This window comes from Lampris incognitus, chromosome 5, assembly GCF_029633865.1.
Source record: "Lampris incognitus isolate fLamInc1 chromosome 5, fLamInc1.hap2, whole genome shotgun sequence".
Classification (NCBI taxonomy): Eukaryota; Metazoa; Chordata; class Actinopteri; order Lampriformes; family Lampridae; genus Lampris; species Lampris incognitus.
In genome coordinates, this window is record NC_079215.1 from 11,094,061 (window position 1) to 11,120,090 (window position 26,030).

The 26,030-nt window shown below is 46.8% G+C and overlaps 1 protein-coding gene across 1 annotated transcript in view; it reads right to left on the reverse strand.

Moving 5' to 3' along the window:
- The window catches only part of sorbs2a (sorbin and SH3 domain containing 2a), a 71,760-nt gene that overhangs the window by 4,218 nt on the left and 41,512 nt on the right, over window positions 1-26,030 (reverse strand). Inside the window, exons 8-24 of the mRNA XM_056279502.1 lie at window positions 25,413-25,539; window positions 22,336-22,511; window positions 20,724-20,790; window positions 20,053-20,103; window positions 19,691-19,904; window positions 19,058-19,172; window positions 15,175-15,246; window positions 13,497-13,553; window positions 12,273-12,322; window positions 11,138-11,310; window positions 8,694-10,538; window positions 7,772-7,851; window positions 7,396-7,493; window positions 6,867-6,981; window positions 6,194-6,331; window positions 5,793-5,987; window positions 482-519 (exon numbers count right to left, since the gene is read on the reverse strand). Coding sequence (XP_056135477.1) covers window positions 482-519; window positions 5,793-5,987; window positions 6,194-6,331; window positions 6,867-6,981; window positions 7,396-7,493; window positions 7,772-7,851; window positions 8,694-10,538; window positions 11,138-11,310; window positions 12,273-12,322; window positions 13,497-13,553; window positions 15,175-15,246; window positions 19,058-19,172; window positions 19,691-19,904; window positions 20,053-20,103; window positions 20,724-20,790; window positions 22,336-22,511; window positions 25,413-25,539 — 3,611 coding nt within the window. The remainder of the gene's footprint in view (window positions 1-481; window positions 520-5,792; window positions 5,988-6,193; window positions 6,332-6,866; window positions 6,982-7,395; window positions 7,494-7,771; window positions 7,852-8,693; window positions 10,539-11,137; window positions 11,311-12,272; window positions 12,323-13,496; window positions 13,554-15,174; window positions 15,247-19,057; window positions 19,173-19,690; window positions 19,905-20,052; window positions 20,104-20,723; window positions 20,791-22,335; window positions 22,512-25,412; window positions 25,540-26,030) is intronic.

Below are 26,030 nucleotides of genomic sequence, written 5' to 3' on the forward strand. Positions count from 1 at the left end.
TGTTAACTGCCCTAAGATCTTCTATACTGCCCCTATGTGTCTTATTGTTTTGGAAACTGGTTGATGTTGTAATGGGAAGAATGCAAATGTTTACTTATTCTCTCCTTTTCACCCCAATATTTCTGTGTTTAAACATGTAAGCTGCAGTTCTAATACAAGTGGGATTTTTTTTGGTGCAAGTGAGCTCACCCAAATTATTCATTTTATAAAGTAAACAAAATCTTTTTGCAGTTATAAATATTAGCTAGTACAGTCATCCACAAAGAGGAAGCATTTAGTTGTGCAATGACATTAACAATTATGTGGAAATGACAATGATGGGCCCTGTGGTGGCCTGGCGGCCTGTCCAGGGTGTCTCCCCGCATCCACCCAATGACTGCTGGGATAGGCCTCCAGCATCCCCGCGACCCTGAGAGCAGGATAAGCGGTTTGGATAATGAAGGGATGGATGATTATGGTTATCATGACAAGGTGGACTTACGGGTCTCCGCCACCATGGAGGGCATCCTGGACAAATCGCTGGGAAACACAAAAGGAGGAGGACAAAGGAGAGAGAGGGAGAGAGCGGTGATGTGTTTAAATGTAGTATTTGCAGGGTTTACTTTAAAGGTTTGTGGAGACTAATGGACTGATGCAGTCATATTGCACAGACAAAAATCGACCAATCACACAATCGAGCCTACAAGTCTCTTCTGAAATGCATTGTAGTTAGGGAATAAATAAAAAAAATAAAATACAGCATGCATCTTAATGATGTGGTTTAACCAGTCAGGTATAAGTATTAGAAGTCTGTGTCACTTCCTGCACAGCTAGTAAGGTTACAGCACAGGGTGATGAGGACACGCCCCCCTACCCTTCGACCTGTAATGGACGACAAAAAGGACCTCCTGGTCATGATGGGGCTACGAGGAGGTTTACCATCAACCGCCAGATCCTGCTTAAAAGACGGCTGAAAGAACCAGAGGTAACACACGTGTAAGCTTCACTTGACTGAGTCAGCTATCTTGAACACTCACACACGAGCATGTTAGCGTGTGTCATGCTGCCAAAAACGCACTCTAGCTGGCAATATTAACACAAGTCCCCATGTACTTGGGTACACACCAACTTCCTTTCCTACATAGGGGGAGTCACTCAGATGAACAAACATGCTCTTAGCATAGCCCTACACAGCCTTGTTAACACACACGGACACAAACCCGGGTTCGTCACTTCCACCAATGTCAGTGAACATGAGACAGCACAATAAGCATGGTTAGAACTTAAAAAGAGCCATTATCATGGTAAGATGATACCCACGCCACCTCTATCATTATTGTCATCATCATCATCATCATCATCATCACCACTACTACCATCATTCCAGAGTTTCATCAGCAGTATTACCTTGACTTTGGAAGACCTAGGCTCTGGACTGGGTTTGGTTGGAGGTGAGGGTAGATTGGAAAGGGTAGGAGAGGAGGAGAAGGATGGGGGAGGAGGGGATGGTTCTGAGTCAGCCCCCATTAGGATTTGGAGAGGACACGGAGAGCTCGGGGAAGGGGAAACGGGGGGAGTGGCAGAAGACTGGTGAGAGCCAGGAGTTGAAGAAGAGTTCAGGAGGGGGGGATCTGGTGTAACATGTGACTGCGGTAGCGGTGAAGTGGTGAGGGGAGGAGAGGTGGTTGCAAGTAGCGGAGGAGGATAGACAGGAGGGGGAGAAGGGTGGGGGAGGGCGTCAGGCTGTTGTGAGTGGGAAAAAGAAGAGGAGGACGGTGGTGAGGAGGGAGGCGGTGTGGAGGGTGAGAGGAGGCCAATGGGAGGAAGTCGTATTGACGAGATCGGAATGATGTCACCCTACGGAAGCAATGACACACATCAATCCTGAACCGAATCAATAATCTAAATCTTTAATGGGAATCTGAATCTCACCTGAGTGAATGGCGGCTGCGCCCACCAGTGATAAAAAAAGCAACACTGTCCACCTGAGAGTAACTTCTGCAATATTTGTTAACCCTTGCATTCTGTTCAGGTCAAAATGATCTGTTTTAAAGGGAAACAATCCTGATTTTCTACATTATCTCTCTCTCTATATATGTGTATGCTGTAGGGATAACACACCGTAAGCAGCCATAACACTGAGCAGTCATCTGTGCGTCTCTGAAAAGATACTGAAATTGTGCAGAAAAGCATCCATCAGTGCAGACTATCTCTTAATGTAAAAATGCACTTCCTGTTTTGCCGATAGGCTGTATGCAAATAACAACACTATACGGCGCTGTTACACGCATTTTCTCATATAGGCTGTGTGGAGTGTTCATACTAAAATTCTCTTATTCAATGCACCCCGTTAAAAAAATTAGGAAGTGTCCGGGTGGCATAGCGGTCTATTCCGTTGCCTGCCAACACGGGGATCGCCAGTTGGAATCCCTGTGTTACCTCCGGCTTTGTCGGGCGTCCCTGCGAACACAATTGTCCGTGTCTGCGGGTGGGAAGCTGGATGTGGGTATGTGTCCTGGTCGCTGCACTAGCACCTCCTCTGGTCTGTCGGGGCGCCTGTTTGGGGGGGAGAGGGAATAGCGTGATCCTCCCACACGCTACGTCCCCCTGGTGAAACTCCTCACGGTCCGGTGAAAAGAAGCGGCTGGCGGCTCCACATGTATGGGAGGAGGCATGTGGTAGTCCGCAGCCCTCCCCGGATCGGCAGAGGGGGGTGGAGCAGTGACCGGGACGGCTCGGAAGTGTGGGATAATTGGATGGATACAGTTGGGGACAAAAGGGGCGGGAATCAAATAAATAAATAAAAAAAATAGGAAGTAAGTCTTCACTGTCTTCCTGTCACATCACTGGAAGACACTTTTCTGCACCACTTTGCGTTTCGGTGTTATTCCTACAAGACACACATGGAAAAAATGTGGGAAAATTGTGATCGTTTTCCTTTAGATAACTATTAACCACAAATCTTGTGAACATTATCAATAACAAATGAATATAAGATATACTGGGTATATACTGGGTATTTTTTAATACATTTTACAGTTTTATTGCTATGAAATCCAAAGCTGCTGGTTAGTGAACAGAACATGAGGGTTAAAAATGAGCACGCCTGCTCTTCAAAATCCAAAAGGTTCAGTCCACACAGCATGCTCTACCTGCACATTCAGCCTCTCATTAGACATTATAGTATTTTCTTCTTCTATAGGTTCTTCTTCCTCTATGAACAACTCGGGATATCCTATCCCTTTCACAGACGGCAGCCTGTGAGACTCCTTTGGCTCCTCATCAACTGTTTTCAGTTGCCCCTCCCAAGCGAAAGACATCGGTTCGACTGATACGGGCTTGTGAAATTCCAGCTCGAGCTGAAAACTGCTCCCTGATTCACGGGGAGGTGCCGTGGCGGGGGGGCTCATTGCTGGGTAATGAGGCCTTGCCTCTGGAATAACCCTGCTTTGGGATTCGCCGGTCACGTGTGTATGTGGGAGCTCTGCTACAGGCAACCTCATCGCCTCACCGTTGTCTGCACCGGTATGACCGTCCAGAATCATAGACAACAGCAGGTCATAAGGATCTTCCGCTTGCTGCTTAGATTTGGGGGTTTGGCTTCGCTCATCTGCTTGTAAAGACGATCTGCACAACTGTGAAACTCCCGTGGGAAGAGTTGTCATCTTCGGCTCTGTATGGCAGAAACGCTCCATCTCCTCCAGGTGTAATGCCTCGGTTGTTTCATTTTCACTTATTCCTGCCCCACTAAGATACTTGAGTGAGGAGCCGGGCCCATGAGAGCGGGCATGGGGAGGCGGCTGGAGAGGTGGGGGTGAGGAGAAATGCGGGACAGTCGGGGAGGGGTCTGTTTTTAGTGTCGCCTGTTTAAACGTGGGGGTTGATTTTCTGGACAATGTTTGAGGTGGTGGGGTGAAGCCTCTTAGAGAAGGTGTGGGTGGGGCCACCTTAGTTTCCTGAGCTTCTAGGAAAGGAATGAGAGAAGCAGGAAGCGGGGGAGGCGTCGGTGGTATGGGGGTGGGTGTGAGCAAGGGGCCGGCAGTGGCAATGGTAGGGTCCAGAGTTAGGGAGAGCCACTCGTTGGTGACAGCTTGCAGGTGCACCATTTTCATACCGGTGTTGGGGGAGGAGAGGTGATGGGTAACAGAGGGTGGAGGAGCATTGTAGGAAGGCTACAGAAGGTAATGTGAGAAGGAAGAGAGAGAGGACATACAAAATTGAAGTGGAGAGGGAGGGAGGTGTCATGGGTATGTGTGTCTCAAAGTGAGACTTGACACTAAACACTACATATATTATGGTCAGTAGTTTAGATGAGCCATGAACTCGTGCTACACTATCCCTGTTAGGCACAACTGACTAAATAATATCGCTACTCAGACAGTTCTTCATACAAACACTGATACAATCAACATTTCCCATACCTACTCTTGCTTCCCAACAATCCAACATACTGAATAGAGAGAAAAGCTTAAAATGGAATAGCAGTGGTTTTTTTTGTGTCTTCAATTTAGTTGTATGCAATTTCATTATTTCTTTAATCTGTATTTCTCCTTGAGGATCTAGGAATGTCGGGAGAGGGGTTTATTGTGTTGAATTATTCAATATGTGACTTGTGTATACTAAAATCGTAAATGCTAATACATATTTAAAAATATTGCCTACATAAGTATCTCCATAATTGTTGACCACATTGATTCACTCCTATTTGGGCTGGTTACACGAGACGGCTCAGCGCTACACTATGCGAGCATGGCACAGTAGCAGCACTGGTTTGCTGCGAGAGGCACTTCCTTAGGATTAATAATATACATCACAAGGCTGCAGCGGCACACAGTAATGAAGGTTTGACACCGGAATGTCTACTTGCTGTCCATCCATCCATTATCCAAGCTGCTTATCCGAATTCGGGTCGCGGGATGCTGGAGCCTATCCCAGCAGTCATTGGGGTGGCAGGCGGGGAGACACCCTGGACAGGCCGCCAGTCCATCACAGGGCCGACACATTCACACCTAGGGACAATTTAGTACGGTCGATTCACCTGTCCTACATGTCTTTGGACTGTGGGAGGAAACAGGAGCACCCGGAGGAATCCCATGCAGACACGGGGAGAACATGCAAACTCCACACAGAGGACAACCCCAGGGTTTGAACCCCGGACCTTCTTGCTGTGAGGCGACCGCGCTAACCACTGTGCCGTGTCGACTTGTTGTCTGCTGCCAAATATAAAACTATTCAGAATTACCCATGACGCATTAGTGCTTGTCCTTACTTGGTGCATGACAGCACTCTTTGTTACTGACAATATCGTGAGACCAAAAATACATGTGGTATGTGCACATGTATCCTGTTCTTGCATAAATATTTTTATTTCCCTCTTTTGTGTTGAGCCAGCAATGAAACTTGAAGACTACGAGAGGGCTGGTTGTACCAGACCACTCACTTGAGGCTCTAGCAGCAAGACTATTTGGTGTATTGAATCCCCAGTAGGTGCTATACAGTAACCTTTGCTATTTTATGCCACTGCAGTGGTACCGCCTGTATCCAACCAGAGGCACTACTGCGCCAAGCTGGTATAGTGTAGCTTTAACACAATTTTCATCTGTATTTTGTGGCTGCAAAACCTCTTTAATGGTTAAATAATGGAGTAAAACACACCAGTGTTTTCATTTATGATGGGTTTATGAATTTTCTAGAAAATATTTTAATGCTCCCTGCAAGTAAAAATATATAAATAAAAAAACATGCCCAATATTCCCCTAAAAATGATAATCAAATTAACTGCTAATTAAATGGGTAAATTTCTACCCCGCTACCTTGGTGGGTGTAGAGCCTGGTGTCCTGTTTCCAGGGTACCCATGAGGATCTACATGGTGGGCGGAGCTCTTGGAGGGGGAGCGCTTGACAACGTCCACATAGGAGACAGGGAAAATGCCCTGCTTGGTGGTATCTGGGATCTTCCCTTCATACCAGTTCTGATCCACCTGCCTTATCAGGATCACTCGTTCGCCCTGCAGATGGACATACACACACACATGCCCAGGTCAACGAACAGACCCGCACATATTTTTTAAAGTGTGACACAGCACCGGGCTAATCCATGAAACCCTAAAACATGATGTTACAAATTTACACCACAAGTGTCGTACATTAAACCGGGAAAGTGTATGATAAATGTGTTTTGGGAAAAAAAAAAAAACCCCTACACAAACACCACCCAGACTACCTTTCTGAGAGAAAGCTCCACGTTTGTGTCGGCATTGAAGTTGTAGCGGGCCACTGCCTCTCCGATCTCTCTGACGTGTGCTGGTGGAGGAGGCCTGACTGGCTGCTGCTTTTCTGTGGCTGGCATCTTCTGTGAATGCAAGGTAATATTAGATGACAACCGAGTTGTCCCGGCGGGGACCTGTGTTGAACTGCATGTTGGGAAAATTAGACTAAACCCATGTGTGTGTGTGCGAGAGTGTCTGTGTTTAAAAGAAGGACAAACAAAGTAAACATCACTTATGCCCCTTTTCCACTACATGGTACCGGCTCAACTCGACTTGCCCTTTTTTAGTTTTCCATTACTGGAAACTTTTGGTAACTGTTACCACTTTTTCTGGTACCACCTGGTTCCAAAAAAACTGGAGCGGGTACCAAAATTAATGCAGACCTCTGATTGGTCAGAGAAACGCGGATATCAGCCGGCACTTTGATATACCGAAGCGGTCAAAATGGAGTACAGTTTGCAATTGGAAAAAAAACGGAGAACCGAAAATCCACGCCATGGTCGGTAATGGAAAACGACACGGAAGCAAGTCGAGTCGAGCCGGTACCATGTAGCGGAAAAGTGGCATTGCACTCCAATACAGCACAAAATGCCCACCCTCCCACCCATGAACACATACCTCTACATATGAAATGGGGAATATCCCCACTCGCCCGCGGTGCTCGCCCTCATACCAGTTGTTGTCTATCTGCCGGATGATGTTTACTGCATCCCCCTTTTTGAACGTCAGCTCCCTGAAACAAGAGATGTATAAAATCCTCATACGGCGCCGCCGCTCTGAAGTAAAGACGTGAGCGGAGCGGCAGAGCACACTACACTGAAACAACATCAGCAGTGGCAGCCAAACAAAGCATGACGTTGTGGTGACTGAACTCTTGTTTTTGTTCATGCACTCTGTCCAACACATGTCACAGTAAACTATCCCAGCCATCTATGTTGGAGTATCGTGACTTTTTTTTTAGAACATAAAAAGCGATTTGAGCCCAAAATCTTGCACAAGGCAACGACAGAGAGATGGTGCAGACAGTGAGCTCGTACCATTCTCAAAGGATGTTGGATAATGTGGCGGGTGAGGGGTTACGCACACGGATTTAGACATTCATGCTCTGCAGATCCTTACATACGTGCTTTGCATGTACTGTACTCACTTAGCCGTTTGTGCCTTAAAATCATAAATGGCTCTCGCAGGCTGTTTCTGATGGAGGAGAGAGAACAGAATGAGTTGTGTCATCTGTTTATGGGAGACCTAGGAGATGAAAGTGGGAGAAAGAACGCCGGCGAGCGTTTATCAGGTGTCACATAAAACCCAGCTGTATCGTTCTGTGGGGAGCGGAGCTACAGAAATGAGCCCATTTACAGTTTTCAAAAGGAAAAATAAGATCACCACGTTATCATCTGGGAGTAAATCTTCACACATAAAACTGAACCAAGGTGGTTTTTCTTCTCTTTTGTGGGCTCGTATCAAGTAAACAAGCATGCAAGGCTTAGTAAAGGCCAAAGCAGAGCCTCGGTCCTGCTCTTTACCTCTCGGTCCGGGGTGGCTCTTCTGTTCTGGGGGGTGTGGCGTCCATCCATGGTGGAGTAACCCCTGGAGACATCCTGATCTGTGATTTGCAGAGACAGATTGACAAAGGTCAGAGGAGTTACCATGGCGACCACCGCCATTTCACATGCCTACACGGACAGACACGGCTTTGGGATGAGGCTGAGTGGTAGTAGGGTGACGATGCCGTTTCTGACGGGGAGATGAAGGACTTGAGAGCTGGGGGCAAAAAGTTTTTAAAGAAAAAAAAATAAGGAAACTAAATCGCATTTTATTTCCACTGCATAGGAAAAACACATGGCTGGAAGTTGTGCCACAGCGCAGCACAGGAAAATGCGCAAGTACACTAAGGATAAAGAATGGGAAAGCATTCCAAAGAAATGTATATAACCAAAAGTCATTTCCAATAATGACCATACAAAGAACTGACACAAAAGGAAGGGGAGGAAAATGATAGAAGGATGATATGATGACTGACAGCAAATAAAAACAATCATTTAGAAAATAAAATTTAATCCATAAAAAAAGTACATACACATTTTCACAATTATTCACTCTCACAAGGACAATAAAAACAGGCTCCCTTGAATGACATGCAAATGTTTACAGCAGACCACTGAGAGGGACAGGCGGGTGGGCACAGGAGGTGTAGAAATGAAGCCAATTACTTAACAAGGACAGATGGGTTGCAAGTGTGCCATACGTACATCCATGTGCTATATGAAAAGCATGCAAAGTGTGTATACCTGTATATGTGCACAGTATGTGTTTGTCTGTGTTTATGACTAAGTGTGTGTGGGTGGCTATGTGTTTAGGCACAGTACGAGCATCGCTGTGGCTCGCTGGCCATATGAGGACTTTCATATGTGCACATATCATATGTGTGTGCTGTGTTTTTTCCACCTGAGTAGCAGAGAGCATTTCCGCTGCCCCGCTCCTCTCCGTAATCATTATTGTTTGAGGCGTCTGAATGGTGTCCATAACAGGCACTGATTGGCGACTGTAGCCGTGGTGACTGTAGCTGAGGTGTGGAAGTGTCCCGTCGATACGAGCTGAACTCTGTGGAGCTCCCATCCGGATACAGAGAAGATGAGGAGTGACCCCCTTGCCGACACATTATCCTCCCCCGCAACGAGGAGCTTCGCTCAGGCACATCAGGAAGGAGCTCTGCCAGTATTCTCCGCAAAATGCTGTCGTCAGGTGCCCTCGAGCCCCTGTGGCCTCGCTCTGCTCGGATGTGCTCATATATATCTCTCAATGCCGCATCTAGTGCCTCATAGATGGCCTCTTTAGACTTGGGTCGGCTGCCTCGACCACCACAACTGCTCCTTCTTGAGGTAGGCGGTGAGCCCTTTTTTCTACGGAAAGGCACCGGGCTGACAAGGAAGGCCAGCTTGGACATTGCTTGCTGGGACTGTGAGGTCTTGTTTTGGGAAAGGCTGCTACGGGTCTGTGGTGGAGGTCTCTGGCGTTCCTGACGTGCCCGCTCCCTCTCATGCCGCAGCATGGTGGTGAAGCGAGTATAGGAGGCTGGGCAGCGGCCCTTACAGGAGCTTATTAGGTGGCGGTGTTGGTAGCCCTGGCTTTGGCCTAAACTCTGGTGAGCAGGGTGGTGGTGATGGTGGTGATGATGATGATGATGGTGACGAAGGTGTTGGTGGTGTAGCATAGAGGAGCCATACAAGCTCTCAGAGGACGTGAGTGAGCAATGGTCAAAGTCACTCTCGCTACAGAACGAGGAGCCCTCCACCTGGATGAAGTCACTGAGGTCTGATGCAGCAGCGTCTTGTTCACTGTCAGAGTACTCTGGGTTGGCTCGCTGGCCTTGCAGAAGACCATGAGGAGCAGCAAATGGCCGCCCATGGTGGGGCTCTGGCCCAATGCGAGGCTGGCCCTCTGGGGGGCTCCGAGCTTGATGCAGGCGATCCATGGTGTGTGGCACCACTCCATTGTTTCCGTTGTTGTCTTCCTCTAGCAAAGACTCTATGGAGAATCGGCGTTTTGGAAAACTGGGTGTGCCACCACCACCACTGCTAGCTCGAGATGATGAACCACCAGGTGTCGTGGTGCCTGATGGCACCTCGCTGTCCCCCAAGTTGGGCATAGATTTGGACTTCTGAATAAGACGCTCATATTCAGAGATTCGTGTTGGTACCACATCACGTGGCAACTCCACGCCCCACGATGGTGTCCAAGGAGAGAGGCGATGCTGGTGCAAATGTGGCTGCCGCTCTAACTCCAGGATACGGGCACGGACTGAGCGGATGACTTCGGATGAAATGAGCTGGGCACGGTCGATGTGGTGCATTTTACGGTAGAGCTGGAGAAAGCCAGGCGAATCGTGAGCCCGTCGCCGGTGGGGACGGGGCAAGGAACGGGTAGACAAGGGGCGGCCAGCCTGACCTGAGGGACCTCCATCGCACACCAGTGACCCAGCACTCTCTGACCGGGTGGCGTTGTGCCCGCCTGAACTAGGATGTCCGTCATTCAAAAGGTCATCGCAGCTGCGAGACCTGATCTTGCCGGGTGAGGGCGGTGCATCCTCTGCACTGCTCCAAGTCTCAGTGTCCTGGTGCTTTGTCTGCCAGTCGTTCTTAAAACAGATTGACTGTTTGGAGGAGGAGCTGCCCTCCTGGCTGTTCTCCTCCTGGTGGTGGATAGCATCAGAGGAATCTGGGGACAGATAGGGGCGCAGATACGGATCTGGAGAGGTCAACTGGGGTGAGTACATGTTGCATGCATCCCCACCTTTTAGATGTCCAACACAGAGCAGCGTGGTAAGAGAGAAGAGGGAGGAGAGCACATTAAAAAAGAGCACCCAGAGAAAAGGGGGGAGAGATTAGAGAGTGAAAAGAGCCAAGAAAGGGAATCTCAAGCGGGAAAGTCCAAAGGCATTGCACTTCAACAACACACTACAAACAAATGAATAAAAGTCTAACAGACGACATCATCTTTTGTGTTCAGGTTTCCTCCGACATTATTAATGAGAGAAAGACATGAATGCACTGCACATTATTCCACCAACACATCAACACATCAATAACTCTTTGGTCAACCTAGACTATCTCCGACGTTGTCCACAAATACCCTTGTCTGCCAGTTTACTGCGTTTTGAACTGGATTATGCCCTCTGAACAGCACGAGAAGAGATGCTGCCTCACTGTGATTATAATGTTAATAACGCCGGCCACGTTTTACAGAATACAAGGGTGCATGTGTAGCAACGTTGTGTAGGAGAGAGAGACAGATGAGAGAGACAGACGAGAGAGCTAGCTGGAGAGAGAGAGAGAGAGAGAGAGAGAGAGGACTGGCCAGTAAACAGGAGTTAAAGTTGTGTTTGTGTGTACCTTTAGGTCTGGAGGGTGATGACGGTGAGGACCGGATAAGAGGTTTCTTAAGGGTGCTGGCTTTGTAGTTGTCCAAAGGCTTAGGGGACGTTGCGGTTTTAACCTGGTTCGAATGGGTATGGGCCGAACCCGACGGCTCCGACTTCCTCCTCTTCCTGTAGTCGCTGGCGGCACTGTAAAACAAAGAGGAAATGATGGCAGCGATATGCAAATTAGATTTGAATAAAATGTGAGCTCGCACATTTAAAAGTGTATTCAACTGACCATGCACTTTACTAAAACCATAACAAATACCACTTACTTACTCTGAAGTGAGAGTAAATTCATATTAATTGATGACCATCTGAACGAGATTTAATTAAAATGTTTCGTCTTTCTGTGGATTTAGGGAACTGCTTATTTAATACCAAAGAATTGTACAGAGAGAGGGAGGGATGGATGGATACTTTATTGTCCCTATGGGTAAATTTGACTTGGACAGAAGACAGAGTATACACATATGAGGGAAAAAAAATCATGAACCAACAAAGAAGAGTGGTTACAACGAACCACAATTATATGATGGATATTACAAGTGCTCTTCCAGACACTTGGCACTCTGTTGGCATTATTCCGATCAAGAGATTGTGGGTAATGCGTACTCTTATTTAAAATGTCCAAAGCACCTTTTGTCTGGCTGCGCTCTAGTCATCACAAATACACTCCACGTCACCTAAATGAACGACAAGGCGTATTCAACACACCCCGTTCTGCCCTTTCCATTCAACGAGGAAGACGAGTAAGCATGGATTTAGTGAAAGGGAGCGGGAGGAGGGGAAGGAAGGATGGAATCAATAGGTTCAGCTGGGTTAATTTATTCAGACTCGGCACACAAGTGAGAGGGGGAGGAAGGACAGCGACCTGCCAGCAGCGACTACGGCAACTCACGGGTAAACGCGCCGTCCCTTAGAAAACAGCATATGCAGCGACTGCTGAAGCTACATGCAGTCGAGGGAGGGGGAGAAACGGCGGCACAGATGTAGACGCAGTGGTGTTTATAAGCAAGACACACTGCTGTTGAGGGATAAGGCGAGCGGGTGGGTTTGGGGGAGTGTGCGGGCAAGTGGGGGTAGACGACAATAAAAGAAGAGCTTACCTCGCGGGCCTCTCCGGAGCCTTGTCGGCAGGAGTGATGCACAGGGATGTCTGAAAGAGGGCAGATAACAAAAGAGAAGAAGAGTGAGCGCCGCAGGAACAAAGACTTGAGGCAGAGCAGCCCACAATGCTCAGCTCGCGCGTCGTTGCTGTGCGACCCTCAAAGCGTTCCCCCTGTTTACGGTGTGAGGGATCCTCCATGGTTCCACGTGGAGGCCTACCGACGCACGATACGACAAGGAACTTCTACTCTCGTCTTCAGGGGCAGCGTTGAAAGGAGAAGAGCAAAGGTGGACTGGCAAAGGATGCGAGTGCGAAGGAGATTAGGCACATGGGCCAAATGTTCCCCTACAAAACCTGGAGTGGATTTTTTGGAACGGGTATTTTTGGTAACAACAAAGGGTCTTGGGTATGTTTTACAACAGCCCTGGTCCCTCAAAAGTATTAATACCCAACTCAAAGCTAACCTCTTTGTTCTCCTTACCCCGCCTTTGTAGGCTGCCTCCTGTTTTTACTGATTTTTACTGGGCTTCCTCCTGTTTTTACTGGTTTTTACTGGGCTTTCTCCTGTTTTACTGGTTTTTACTGGGCTTTCTCCTATTTTACTGGTTTTTACTGGGCTTTCTCTTGTTTTACTGGTTTTAACTGGGATTTCTCCTGTTTTACTGGTTTTAACTGGGCTTTTTCCTGTTTTTACTGGGTTTCTTCCTATTTTTACTGGTTTTAGCTGGGCTTTCTCCTGTTTTGCTGGTTTTAACTGGGCTTTCTCCTGTTTTTACTGGGCTTTCTCCTGTCTTTACTGATTCAAATGGTAATTTATTGGAAGATAAGTAAAATCTGGGATAAGACAAAAATCGAATAATTTTCAAAAGCAAGATTTAGCAAACATTTTATATGCAAGTTAACATTTTCTGCACAATTTACCCTCTGACGGGACAATTAGAAGCGATTCACATCACATTTTAATATATTACATTTCAGTGGAATAACCTTGTTTCAGCAATTTTCGCCAAACAATTTCATCACAGAGCAAAGACAGCATGTGGCAGATGTCTGACATGATGGGATGAGATCACATGGCAATGTCATGACTGCTACATTTTTCTCTTTTCAGAGCAGTTATATATCCCTTCATCTGCTCAGTAGAACATGTACAGTTATCATATCAGTAGGATTAGCAGTTTGAAACTAGAAACACTACTGGAACACTCAGGAATTTAATTACCTCGATGTGCTGGCGAGCCGAGATGTCTGGATTATAATCCAGCCGTTTTTTAGGAGGCTTGAGCCCCAAGCAGCAGCAGGGAGGAGGTAAGGAAGAGGAGGAATAGGAGGAAAGTGAAGATGAGGTGGAGGAGGAGAAGCAGTGGTGACGTCATGGGGAGAAAAAAAACCCAAAAACAAGGGGACATGTGGAGAGAGTGACACCAGTTAGCGAAACTGAGGAACCAAAGATGGAGTAGTTCACAAAGGACACACACTTTGCATGTATGATGCACACATGTGCATGGACTCTACAAACAGTGATACACTTTTCCCAACAACCCACATGTGCACACACAAGTTAATAATATCCACACAAGCTCCAAAGTAATGTATACGTTTTGTCCAGCTATTCTTGCATTAACCTTTGTTTTGGCAATAAAAACTACTGTTAAAATGTTCAACCATTCCTATACTAAAATTAAACCCACTGACCCCTGAGTCACAGTCTGTACCATACATACACTAACACACACACACAAACCAACATGCAGAGTGAAAGAGCAAGCAAGCCATAAGCAGTGAAGCACAGGCTGCAGTGCTGCATTACGTCCATAATACACTGAACCTGTGAGTTATTTCTGGTCTACTTGTGCAGATGACGTGCAAATTGCAGCTAACCTGCAACTGGTTCGAAATTGTCTTGTGATATGTGACTTTAATACAAACTTAATGCACTGTCCTGGCTTTAAAGGGAAGTTAACTACATTCTACGGGCTTATTCGGATGGTTGGAGCATTTAAACCACTGCATTCAGAAATGTGACTCCGCAGTCTCGCATGATCCTAGAGAATCGGGAAGTCATGCCAGGTGTGAATGTCACATTTCCATCACGTTTCAAATAAGCCCTGCAAGTCATCTCTCGATGTTGTGCTCTGGCACAGACAGAGATGGGTTGGCCTCAAAGAAACTTGTGTGCGTTCAATCAGGTGGGATAGGTGGGAATTGATTCAAGATCTGTGGCTAGAGGCAATACTACCCACACTAATTGACTGTTGGACTGCTGCTGCCAGTGTCCAATAGAGGGCACTAAACCTTAAACTCTCTTAAACTCTAGCACCTCAGCCAATCATCGACAGTTGGACCAAAAATTAGGAAAAACTAGCAACAAAAAAAAACTACTTCTATAATGTGCCAGAGAAGGTGGTGAAACTGTGAAGTTGCAGAAGGTGTAGTACAAGAGCAGTACACCAATCACTGATTAATTAATGAGTACTATGTACTATGATTGTAGATGGCACTCTGCAGTTCCACCGGCTTTCAAGCTTGAGCCCCAAAAACACTTCATGCACACTGCAAAATAACCTGCATTTTAACATTTCTCTTTAACCAGACATCTTTAGGTTACAGGTAGAGAATTATTAAAGAATCAACTAGAATAATAATAATAAAAAAAGTTCCAGGTTATTTTTTTTCTTTTGAGCAGTGTTTGAACATTCAGTGCCAACTAGCCACAAGATCACACAACCCAGAGACAGACCCACAACCTGTCACAAAGGTGGGGAAACACAGCACCCAACAGTCCCTCATGCCCAAGCAACTAGCCCCACCCTGTCTAATGGTACAGACAACAAAATAAGCCACGGGTGGGGTGCCTATGGCAGGTTTGTGGTGGGAGGGATTACTAGGCCCTGACTTACCGGCCGCCCAAACTCCAGTTCGGAAAAGAATTTATACCAAGGCTCATTCTCTAAATCTATGTCATCGTAGGTCTGGAGGAAAAGCCCGACAGCAACAGAGAGATAGAAAGCAAAGGAGATACAAGAAAGGTAGCGGAGAAAGAGGAAAACAGAGAGATATGGACCTCATGGTTAGGAGCGGGTAACGGATGCACAGGGGAGAGGGGCAGAGAATGAACCAGAATAGAAAAATTTCACACTGTGTCACGGGGACAAAGGCTGTAATGCAAACAGCATGAGCTGACCACGAGCGCCGTAGCTCCACCTTTGCACCACTGGGGGCAGTAGAGGCTGCAGTCCCGAGACAGAACATTATTCCCAATCTAGTCTCATAATGAGGCATGCTTTACAGGGAGATTTACAAAGCTTCCATTGGAAACCCTACACAGACAGCAGAGATGCAATTTATCCAATTAGGATTCACCAACCAACAGTGCTGCATTGCTGCTGCATTATCAGAACTTGCATGTTAATGATGGGCTCAAGAATACATACCAAGCCAAATAGGTAGGGGGTGTGATTTTAACTCAAAGGATGGGTGCAAGGGCGTAGGTCTGGTTTCAACATCGGTAGGGGCGTTTTGAATCGTCTGTTGGCCTAAAAATGTGCATTCCCTTCGTAATGTTACCAACAATAAAAATGTTGGTTGGTAATGTTAAAATGATGACATGTTCGATTGATGAATACGAGTTATCAAAAATCTAGACCTGGTCTGAATGTCACATCAGTTGACTGACATTAGATGTAAATAATGGCTCTTCTGATAGAACCGTTTAAGGTGAATCTGCTGTCACGGTCAAAACAGTGTGGTTTTTTTTTGTTTAACTAATTTCTCTCATTCGAGAGGAAATATTTTGGCATTTTGCAAACACAAAAATACAGTCCTTCGATGTATCTTGTGTCAAATAACATTATGAGTTTGTCATAGCATAAAAATACAAATGACAACATTTACGTTCAGTGACTGTACTTATGCATGTATACGTACTTGTTTCATCGTGTTAAAGTAGGTTTGATTTAAAGTCAATTGTGTTGATAATAATTGGGTGTCATGTTATTAGAGACAAAATGATACTTGTTATTCATTTATATTTTATTGTATTTATTTTATGTGATGCTTTGAGTTAGTCTCAAGTCATTGTGAGTCTGAATTGAATTTGACTGTGTGGTGGGAAGATGGTGGCGCGAACTCACGTTTGCAGCGGCTCCACCCAGTACCGACTACGCAGCGTCTTTGTCCACGTCTGCATCTAAATTTGAGTCATCGTGTGAAGTTTTTATTTTGATCTTCCGACTTTGTATTTTTATCTTTTGATGGCTGGGAGAGCTGGTGTTGGATCGCCTGAGAGAGCTCGGTCTGCTGTGCCCGAGAGGAAACACCGAGGCGGTCTGGCGGCGGCCTCGCCTAGCGTCGACTGTGCCGTGGTTTTGTCTGCGTCTGCGTTTGTGTCGTCGTGTGGAGCGCGGGGGAGGTGTGTCGAAGGTGTCTGGCTGGGAGAGCTGGCGTTGGATCGGCTCTGGGAGCGCGGTCTGCCGTGTCCCGTGGGCCCAAGGACCACGGGCCTTGCCTGGAGCAGCGCCGGAAGAGGAAGCACCGAGAGCAGTCTGACAGGACACGGAAGCGGGGCAGGCTACGCTAACTGCTAGCCCGTGCAGACCGGCAGTTCCGACAGTCACCCCTGGCTGGCGTTCGTTCTCCTGGACAGTGACATTTTTGGACTGTGTTGCATGGAATGGACTGTGTTGTTAACTGTTTGTGTGTTTTTGATTTTTTTGTTTACTTTGTTTTCGGTGGTGTTTTTGGAAATGTGGACATGTTTTTATCTTTTGTGTTGCACTGCTGTGGGATGGCTGAAACGAAATGTTTCTTTTGTGTACGCAAATATGTGATAGAAATGACAATAAATTGTTCTTGATTCTTGATAAATGCAATCAAATACATATTTCAAGTACGTGTAATGGAAATACCGTCTATCTCTGACTGTGAGCATATTGGTCATCTCACTAAGTTGTTGTCATATGTACACACGTGACGTCCATTTAATCGTAAGACCCTATTCTTCCAGGCTCTATGCTTTCCCATTACAGTGAACAAAACACTCATGTTGTCGGACAAATTCAGAATATAATGCGCTAACTAGGATGTAGAAACAAATATAAGCTCTGAAAGTCATAGTTTCCACCGCATAGCTATCGTCATCTTATCATCACTCATTCCTGCAGTATGTAAAAAAATTAAAACAAAACCGCTCATCTTAGCAGCATGAAGAAAAAAAAATATGAGCCAGAGCAACCTTTTCTATTTCCCCCCAGCAGACGTCAGTGTGATGAATGGTGCAGTGTCTCCTGCGCTCCAGCCGGGGGTCTTGCATCTCAATCATGTTTTATAGGCTTTACTGCTGCTTTTCCTCTGTGCAGATGCAGCAGTGATTCGCCACTCTGCTTTACAGACACCGAGTGGTCTTTTTAACGTTTCGTGTTCAGGGAAACGTCGCTTGCAAGCTAGGCGAAACACTGCCCGTATCGTTGGGGGGGGGGGTGCTTTGTGGGGGTTGTAGCACTGCATTTGACTCTCTATGGAGGATATGGCTCGGAGAAAAGATGAGTCACTCTGTTACGAGGAAGGCTAAGAAGGGACTGCAGGGCATGCTGAGGACTGGCTTTAAATTTTCACATACGCACACACCACATGAATAAGAGCTTTGGCAAGGAACAACTAACTTTTTTAATTTTTAATTTTTATTTTTGTGCACTGTGCATTGCAGCTGATAAATCAAACTACTTTAGATTTCACCTGGACATTTAAGAGTGCAATAAATGGAGTGTGATTGCTGATTGCAAATGATTGCTGGCTGCCTATCAAAGTGGATGACAGGAAAGAGGCAGTAGCCAGACACAGAAAAATCCTTTGACATTTGCTAAGTGGTTGTTTAGCACAGAAAACTGGTCAGTCTCACTGCGAGTGGACGAGCCGGATCAGGCTGAGTGGTATTCCCTCCATCTCTCTTCCTTCTCACAGCCTTTTTCAACCATCAAGTAGGTGACTCACACATGGCTCACCTGGGCCAACCTACCCTTTAAACATTTCCTAAACTTTCACAGGACCTAACTGTTCCCCGCTACGTCTCTCTTATATAACCCCAGTGCTCCTCATGATTTCCCTCCACCACTTCAGGTGCCCTGTGTTTGTTTCTCGCTGACCTCCCTGTGCACATCTCCTGCTCCTCTTCTCTCTCCATCAGCCCACAGAGAGAAAAGCAGATTTGGTGCAACTGGAGGAAACCCTGATTGTTTTATTTGCTGTACTGCCCCCTGAAAAGTGATCCAAGCACATATTATGAAAATATTTTGACAGTGGGGTAAATTCCTAAAACTTATGCAACGGCAAAAAATATTAAGAGTCCGCAGAAATGTTGCACCCTTACAAACAATTATGTTACGTGTACATAAGTTCACTGACAGTTAAAGTCAGTTTCTACCTTTGAAATGGACCTTCTAGGATATTCAGCCGTGAGGTGTAGCAGAGCAGCAGAATTATATAACTACTTTCATACTGCACCTTAACATGCAGGACTACCAGAAATGGCTAGAGGACAGAGCTTACTATCACAGGAAACGAAGACTGCCCTCACATGCTGCTTAAAGCACCCATTGGTATGTTCTCCCTGACGGTAAACACAATGCATTAAACAAAATGAGCCGAGCTCAGATTTTTCTGAGCTAGGTTTGCAATATGCAGGAGGTGGACCAGGGATGTGATTATGGGTAATGGGCTTTTCAATGGATTTTTTATGTTAAAATGTCATAGTTCAGTGTGTAATACCAAAGTCTTTAAGATACTCACTGGTCTCTCATGCTCCAAAATAGAGGACTTCCCTGGCTCATACTCAAAAATACTCTTGGGCTCTGCGCGGTACTTTCGTGTGTCCACCTTCCTGTCAGGTGGACCCCATTCATTCCTGGTGCAAAGAAAGTTATGTGATGAATCTTAAATTTTACAGCATATTGTGTACAAAGTATATAATTCAAATTGTATGGAAGAGTAACTTGAATATAACAGACCAATCAATGAGGTGGATGTTACTGAGGAGAGGGAGATGTACATTTCTATTGTAGAAAAATAGGCATGCAAAATGAGTGAGATAAGGCATTAACAAGGCTCAGCGTTTTCAGTTTTTACAGATTTTCACCGAAAAACACCCAGATTTTTTTTAAAAGGAACAGATCGGTTTAAACTGATTTTCACACGGATTTTATGTTTCCACGGATCCAAAAGTTGTTCCTGTTCGTGTGAGGTTATGTAATAGTGTCCTCTTGTGGCGAAATTCGGCATGCTGGATGGCTTTGAAAAATAAAAACCGAAAACGCTGAGCCTTGGGCATTAACACGCTGAGCATGCAGCCAATACAGTGTCATGCCCAGGGTGTGGGCAGCCCTCGCATCATCACCCTCTGACGTAAGACCAAGTCCCTCTTACATGTCTGGTGAGTCTCTCTCACGGTCACAATCACGGGTCCTCAGTTGGAGGAGGGAGGGCATAGGTGGGGGTGGAGGAGGCACGGGGGATGGCGAAGGCTCCCGGGGGCCCGGGGGCCCTCCGTTGTCTGAGGGGCTCTTGGCTAGGGGCCGGTATGTGTGTGTCCGCGGGGCAGGGTGGACCATGGTGAGATTAGATGAAAGGACATGGGCATCTGTTACAGGTGGAAGAGAAGAGAGACGGCGAGCTAGATAATGAGACAACGACAGACAGGATGAGACAAAGAGGTTGTAAATCATGTCTTATTATATGAGACACAACTGAGTGAGGCAAGTACGCCTGCATACACAACTCAATCTCACCATTGTTTATGACAGCATATGTTGCATTGTATGTGTCAGCATAGTCGTCATCTATAGAGGGGAGGAACAAAGAATGAGTACACAACATAACGCTGAATAAAGTCCTTTGTTAGTTCCTGGTACCCCAAAATAAGCAAAAAAATTCTTCCCATCTCAGGAAAACACTGGAAAACCCACTGGGACTGTGTGAATATATAAAGAGTGAGGAGTGCAATGAAGAATAATGAGATGCACCAATAATCACCAGCTTGCACATCTTAAAAATATGCATAATATTATGAAATGGTGTGTGTGTGCGTGTGCACGCCTGCACATTTGTTTATGTGCGGTGCTGTTTGTTCCGCTGTGGAAAAAAACATCAGTTCAACAAAAACAAGCTTTGTACGGCCTATGTGATTTGATGAAGCCCACACAAACAGACTGCAGAGCTCCTTGTGCATCTCCGTGTCCATTAGACGCTTCTTCCAACCCCTCACCCCACTTCCTCCCTTTCTATCTCATTTAATGAGGTCTGGCACAAATACTCTTTGGCCTGCCTGCATGCACAGAGACAGTGCATATACTTACACACACATACTGGCGTGCGCACACACACACTTTAAATGCATAGCTAAGTAACTTCATGAGGTTTGAGCACAAGATTATAAAAGCTGTTAGGATCCCAATCTCACCAGCTTTGTGAACCATATGGATCTGCTTGAACATAGTCTTGTACCAGTCCTTCGGCCGGTCCACTGTCTGCGGAGAGAGAAACAAACACATAAATCAACGTTCCAGCACAAGAAGGGTTGCTGAGGTCAACGACTGGAGTGAGATCCGATTTTGAGAACAGGATCACTTCTCACCACATGACTGTGCAGAAATGAACACACTCTCGATTCAGCCATACAGTCACTGATGACCCACCAGATATTAAAGGTAAAGTCATGGCAGCTTTATAGAACAATCACACCTTATATCCGGCCAATTACCCCACTCTTCCGAGCCGTCCCGGTTGCTGCTCAACCCCCTCTGCCGATCCGAGGAGGGCTGCAGACTACCACATGCCTCCTCCGATACACGTGGAGTCGCCAGCCGCTTCTTTTCACCTGACAGTGAGGAGTTTCACCAGGGGGACGCAGAGCTAAGAGGATCACGCTATTCACCCCAGTTCCCCCCCCACCAACAGGCACCTTGATCGACCAGAGGAGGCGCTAGTGCAGCGACCAGGACACACACCCACATTCGACTTCCCACTTGCAGACACAGCCAATTGTGTCTGTAGGGACGCCCGACCAGGCTGGAGGTAACATGGGGATTCGAACCGGCGATCCCCGTGTTGGTAGGCAACAGAATAGACCATCACGCTACCCGGACGCCCGCCCTACCTTACACATCTTTGTGTTCCGACATGAGTTGACCTTTGTGCCTGCTTTGTGTGTGTGTGTGTGTGTGTTAAATCAAAAATGAGATCACAGACAGTGTTCACGTATTGGCCATTCCATAACATCACGCATTTCCTGCACTCTGGACGGAGAGGTGCAAGTTTGCGGCCTGAGGGAACGTGATACGACCAGGCCGTCCCAGATGACACAGGCCCGGCCAACAGAAAAGCCAATTACCCCTTCCCTCACCATGGTTACCAACCAGAAGGGCCGCAAAAATGTTTGTCTGCTCACACCAGTGTGCATCTGTTTTTTTCTCTTTCCTGCTGTTCTGCCATCTTGTCCCTTCACCCTCTCTCCCAGCTTTTATTGCCTGTCTTGATGCGTCTCTCTCTTTCTTCGTATCTATCCCTCTCTCTGTTTTTATTACTTTTTCATTCGCTCCCTTGGCATTGTCTGCCGTGGTTACGAGAGCGAGGGACTCGTACACGGAGAAGTGAGTTACACAGACACGCACAATATCAAGTCATAGACTACCTTGCAGTGCAGTACATAACAAGGGCCTTAAACGAACGCTTAATTACAACTTGCACGAAAAGGGAAGGGAGGGAGAGAGCAGCAAAAAAAAAAAAAAGAGTCAAACAGGGTGAGAGTGAGAGAAAGCAGAAGAAAGAGTAAGGTGAAGGGAGTGAAAGAGAGAAAAGGGCCATTTAACGTGGGGTCTAAAGCTGCTGACAGCTGAAAAGAATCCCCCTTTCACGGGCCTGCTCACACAACAGACAACAGAAATGGGAGTGACCAGGGCCAAAGGACACGCCACATTCCTGTAGAGGCTGGCCACAAAACGCCACAAAACACCTTAACTCTGCATCGACTTCCTACCAAGCCGGTGTTTAACCTCGCTTATTTCAGGACTCACCGTGCGAATGGCGATGGGGATGCCAGACTCGTCCACGGGGCCGATCCCCTCGTAGTGAGGGGCTTTGATGACGGACACCCTCTTCTCTTCCTCTGAGAAGCGGGCGATGGGCACTGTGCTACTGACGCTGGTGTGGCCGGACACCACAGACTCCCTGGTGACTGACTCGCTGCCCTCTGTGACAGACAGAGAAAGTGAAGGGAGGGGGGGGGGTGACAGGGATATTGGTCTCAGTGGTTCTAACATATGACACATTTAAAACTGCTGCGGGGACTTCTGAGGTTTTGTTGACTTTGCACGCCCCTTCGGACAAGGGCGGCACGGTGGCCCAGTGGTTAGCGCTGTCGCCTCACAACAAAAAGGTCCTGGGTTCAAACCTCGGGGATGTCCAACCTTGAGGGTCATCCCAGGTCCATTCTGTGTGGAGTTTGCATGTTCTCCCCGTGTCTGTGGTGGGTTTTCTCCGGGTGCTCCGGTTTCCCCCACCATCAAAAAGACATGCATGTTAGGGTTAATACTCCCGTCTGCGCCCTTGACCGAGGCATGGCAAGACCAACTGGAGTTGGTCCCCGGGCGCTGCATGGCGGCTGCCCACTGCTCCTAGCTACACAGCTAGGATGGGTTAAATGCAGAGAAAGAATTGCCCCACGGGGATTAATAAAGTAGTTAAAAAAAAAGAAAAGAAATAAGGGTGGTTGTGTTTCGCGGAAGAACGACTTCATTTCACATTAGTGTTGCCTCTTGTCACAAAAGACCCACATCCACCCTCTCGTACTTTGTGCATTTGTTTCGGAGAGAAGAGTGAGAGGCGTAGTGGTGTTTTGGAAAAACAGGTGTTGAGTTTTTGTCTCTCCAACTGTGACTGTGGATCCCATCGTTTCATCAGATTTTGCAGGGAATCTGACCCGGAGACGAGTATTTGGAATCATCATATCAGTGTTGTAGTACTCGAGTCCAGGACTCGAGTCCAGATTTTCAGGACTTGTGACTCGATTTGGACTTGAGCACTGATGACTCAGACTTGGACTCGAACACTGGGGACCTGAGACTCGACTCGGACTCGAGGTTTAGTGACTCGACTACAACACTGGTGTGTGTACACAGGCTTGCTAGTGCATTTGTGTCACAAAGTAAATAAACTCCCTTTGAAATGGTGACAGCTGTGTCATTTTTGTTTAATGGAGATCTTTTTTACTTGTGTGTCAGCTTTTTTACGGTGCCAGAGTGGAGCACTGGAACCCATCTTGGAACTCGACTCAGACTCAGACTCAACCTTGATGACTCGGACTCAGGTGATGGGGACTTGACTTGGACTCTTCTTTGGGGACTTGGAATTGAACACTGGGGACTCGAGACTTGAGGTTTAGTGATTCAACTCCAACACGGCATCATCATATAGCAACCTCTAATTTTCTCTCCGATGATGTCATTTGCATATGCCGGTCAGTATAGGGGCATCAGAACGAAAACTCCTTTTAGCAGTTTTAAACAGAAATGCACATACGCCCACACTCACACAGTGTGCAGTTTGGCTGAGCGCTACCAGCACTGGACCCGCCACCACGCCTCGTTGGATATAATGAATAAAGGCCCTCTTGTAGGTCACACTTAAAAGATTTAAGTGAAGCAGGTTTAAGCGTCATCTCCCACTCTGATTTGCAGCAATTGTGAAAAATAGTCAGTCGATATCAGATTGATTGGTGTGGTTTGCCGTAACTAGGTGTACATAAAACATGTGCTGTGAACCTCGCCTCGCACCCGACTGCCATTCCTTTACAAGATGGGTGCACTAATGACCCACTCCCTCTTCAGCCCAGAAGAGGATGTGAAGAAAATAAGGTACGAGTAAATCATTTCAATGCCAGACAAGTGACTTCTGTTCACTCAGACGAAGGTCCATTTTCCACGCTCAAGAGACGTATGCGACCTTGATATTGAGTGGTTAGAACATTTAAAGGCAAGCTCAATTTTTCTGCTTCCGGCATGGGAAGATGGCTGCGTAAATTTGCGTTTGCAGCGGCCTCACCCAGTGCCGGTGTCGGAAGGTGGCAGCGCGAATTCACATTTGCGGCAGCCTCACCCAGTACTGTCCATGCAGTGTCTTTGCCCACGTCTGCATTTTGCCTTCGTTTGATGGCCGGGAGAGTTGGTGCTGGATCGGCTGGGAGAGCAGGGCGGGCTGGGCTGGCCCATGCGGACCAGCAGTTCCGATGGCACCGGGGCCGGTCTGGTGGCGGCCTCACTGGTGTTTTTGATGTCGTCGTGGGGAGTGCGGGAAGGTGTGTCGAGGGTGTCCGGCTGGGGGAGCTGGCGCTGGGTCGGCTGGGAGAGCTTGGTCTGCTTCGTCCGGTGGGCCCGGGGACCGCTGCCCCTACCTGGAGCTGCACCCAAGGAGGAGGCTGTCTGACAGGACGCAGAAGCAGGGTGGGCTGGGCTGGCCCGGCGGTCGTCCTGACTGGCGTTTGTTCCCTTGGACAGTGATTGTTTTTGTATGTGTTGGTTTGGTTGTGTGTGTTCCTGTAGTTTTTGGATGTGTTTTTGTCGTTGTGTTGTACTGCTGTGGGCTGGGGGAAACGGCATTTCGTTTCATTTCACGTGCGCAGGTGCATGAGATGAAATGACAAAGAAAGTGTTCCTGAATTTAGATCCAAAATCGGTATGCCACCTTTTCCCATGATTTTTTTTTTGTAGCAACAAGAATAGTGAAAATTTTAAGTCACAAGTCAGGGTCCAGACCAAGTTACTACATCTAGCTTTTATCTATTGTTTGCAGAAGTTAAAAAGAATAGCATCCTCTTTTTAATTTAATCTTTTTTTCTGTGGTGGGGGGAGGAGTGGTGGTTGGATTCTGGAATACATATAGAATAATTTTTAGTTTTGCAAAACTTGATTCACAACGTCGTCTTAAGTGGATAAAATACATGATCCTGCCAAAAACTCCACTTGGAGGCCTTTACATGTATTCATGTGACATAAGTGGATAGCTCAATTTCAAATATATTTTTTTATAAAAGGTTATAGTTCCCTTTGAAGAAAAAAAAATGGGGGGGGGGGAGAGAGAGAGACTGGTGGCTCACCTGAACTCCTGCTCTGCCTATGAAGGCTGGTGTTGAGAGATGTGGGAGGAGGAGGATAGGCTGGGGGCGACATGGGCCTCTGGGGGTGTCCTGTACCTCCATTCATAGCCTGAGAAAGGACCTGGCCCTGGGAGGACCAGCAAGCCAGAAACAGACAAAAGAAAAATAAATAAATAAATAAACCAGACCTACTACGCACAATCAAAAGTTGCAGAAATTATGTAGTTGTGTTTGCATGAATAACAGGGTGGACGTTGTGGTAGGAAAACTTCAACTGGGTGAAAATTTCTACTCTTCAGTGAAACTGGTCAGTTTTGCGGGAGACAGTTGATACGTATTCTGTTACGAAATGTAAAACCTCAGCTAGGTTAGAGGGACCGGGTCTAAAGAATGGACACATGGACAGGAACGGACGCAGACAAATCAGAGGTTGGATGTTATTCGTGAGAAAGCCATGCTGAATCTGAAGAGAGAGTATACTGTCAGAATATTGGGCAGCTGGGGGTGGGGGGGGCACACACTGAAGCACTGGAGATTAGCAGAGGAAGAGGGCAAAACACTGACAGTCAACAGAAAAGACACCTCTTGCAGATTCACATACACTACGTTACAAATTCA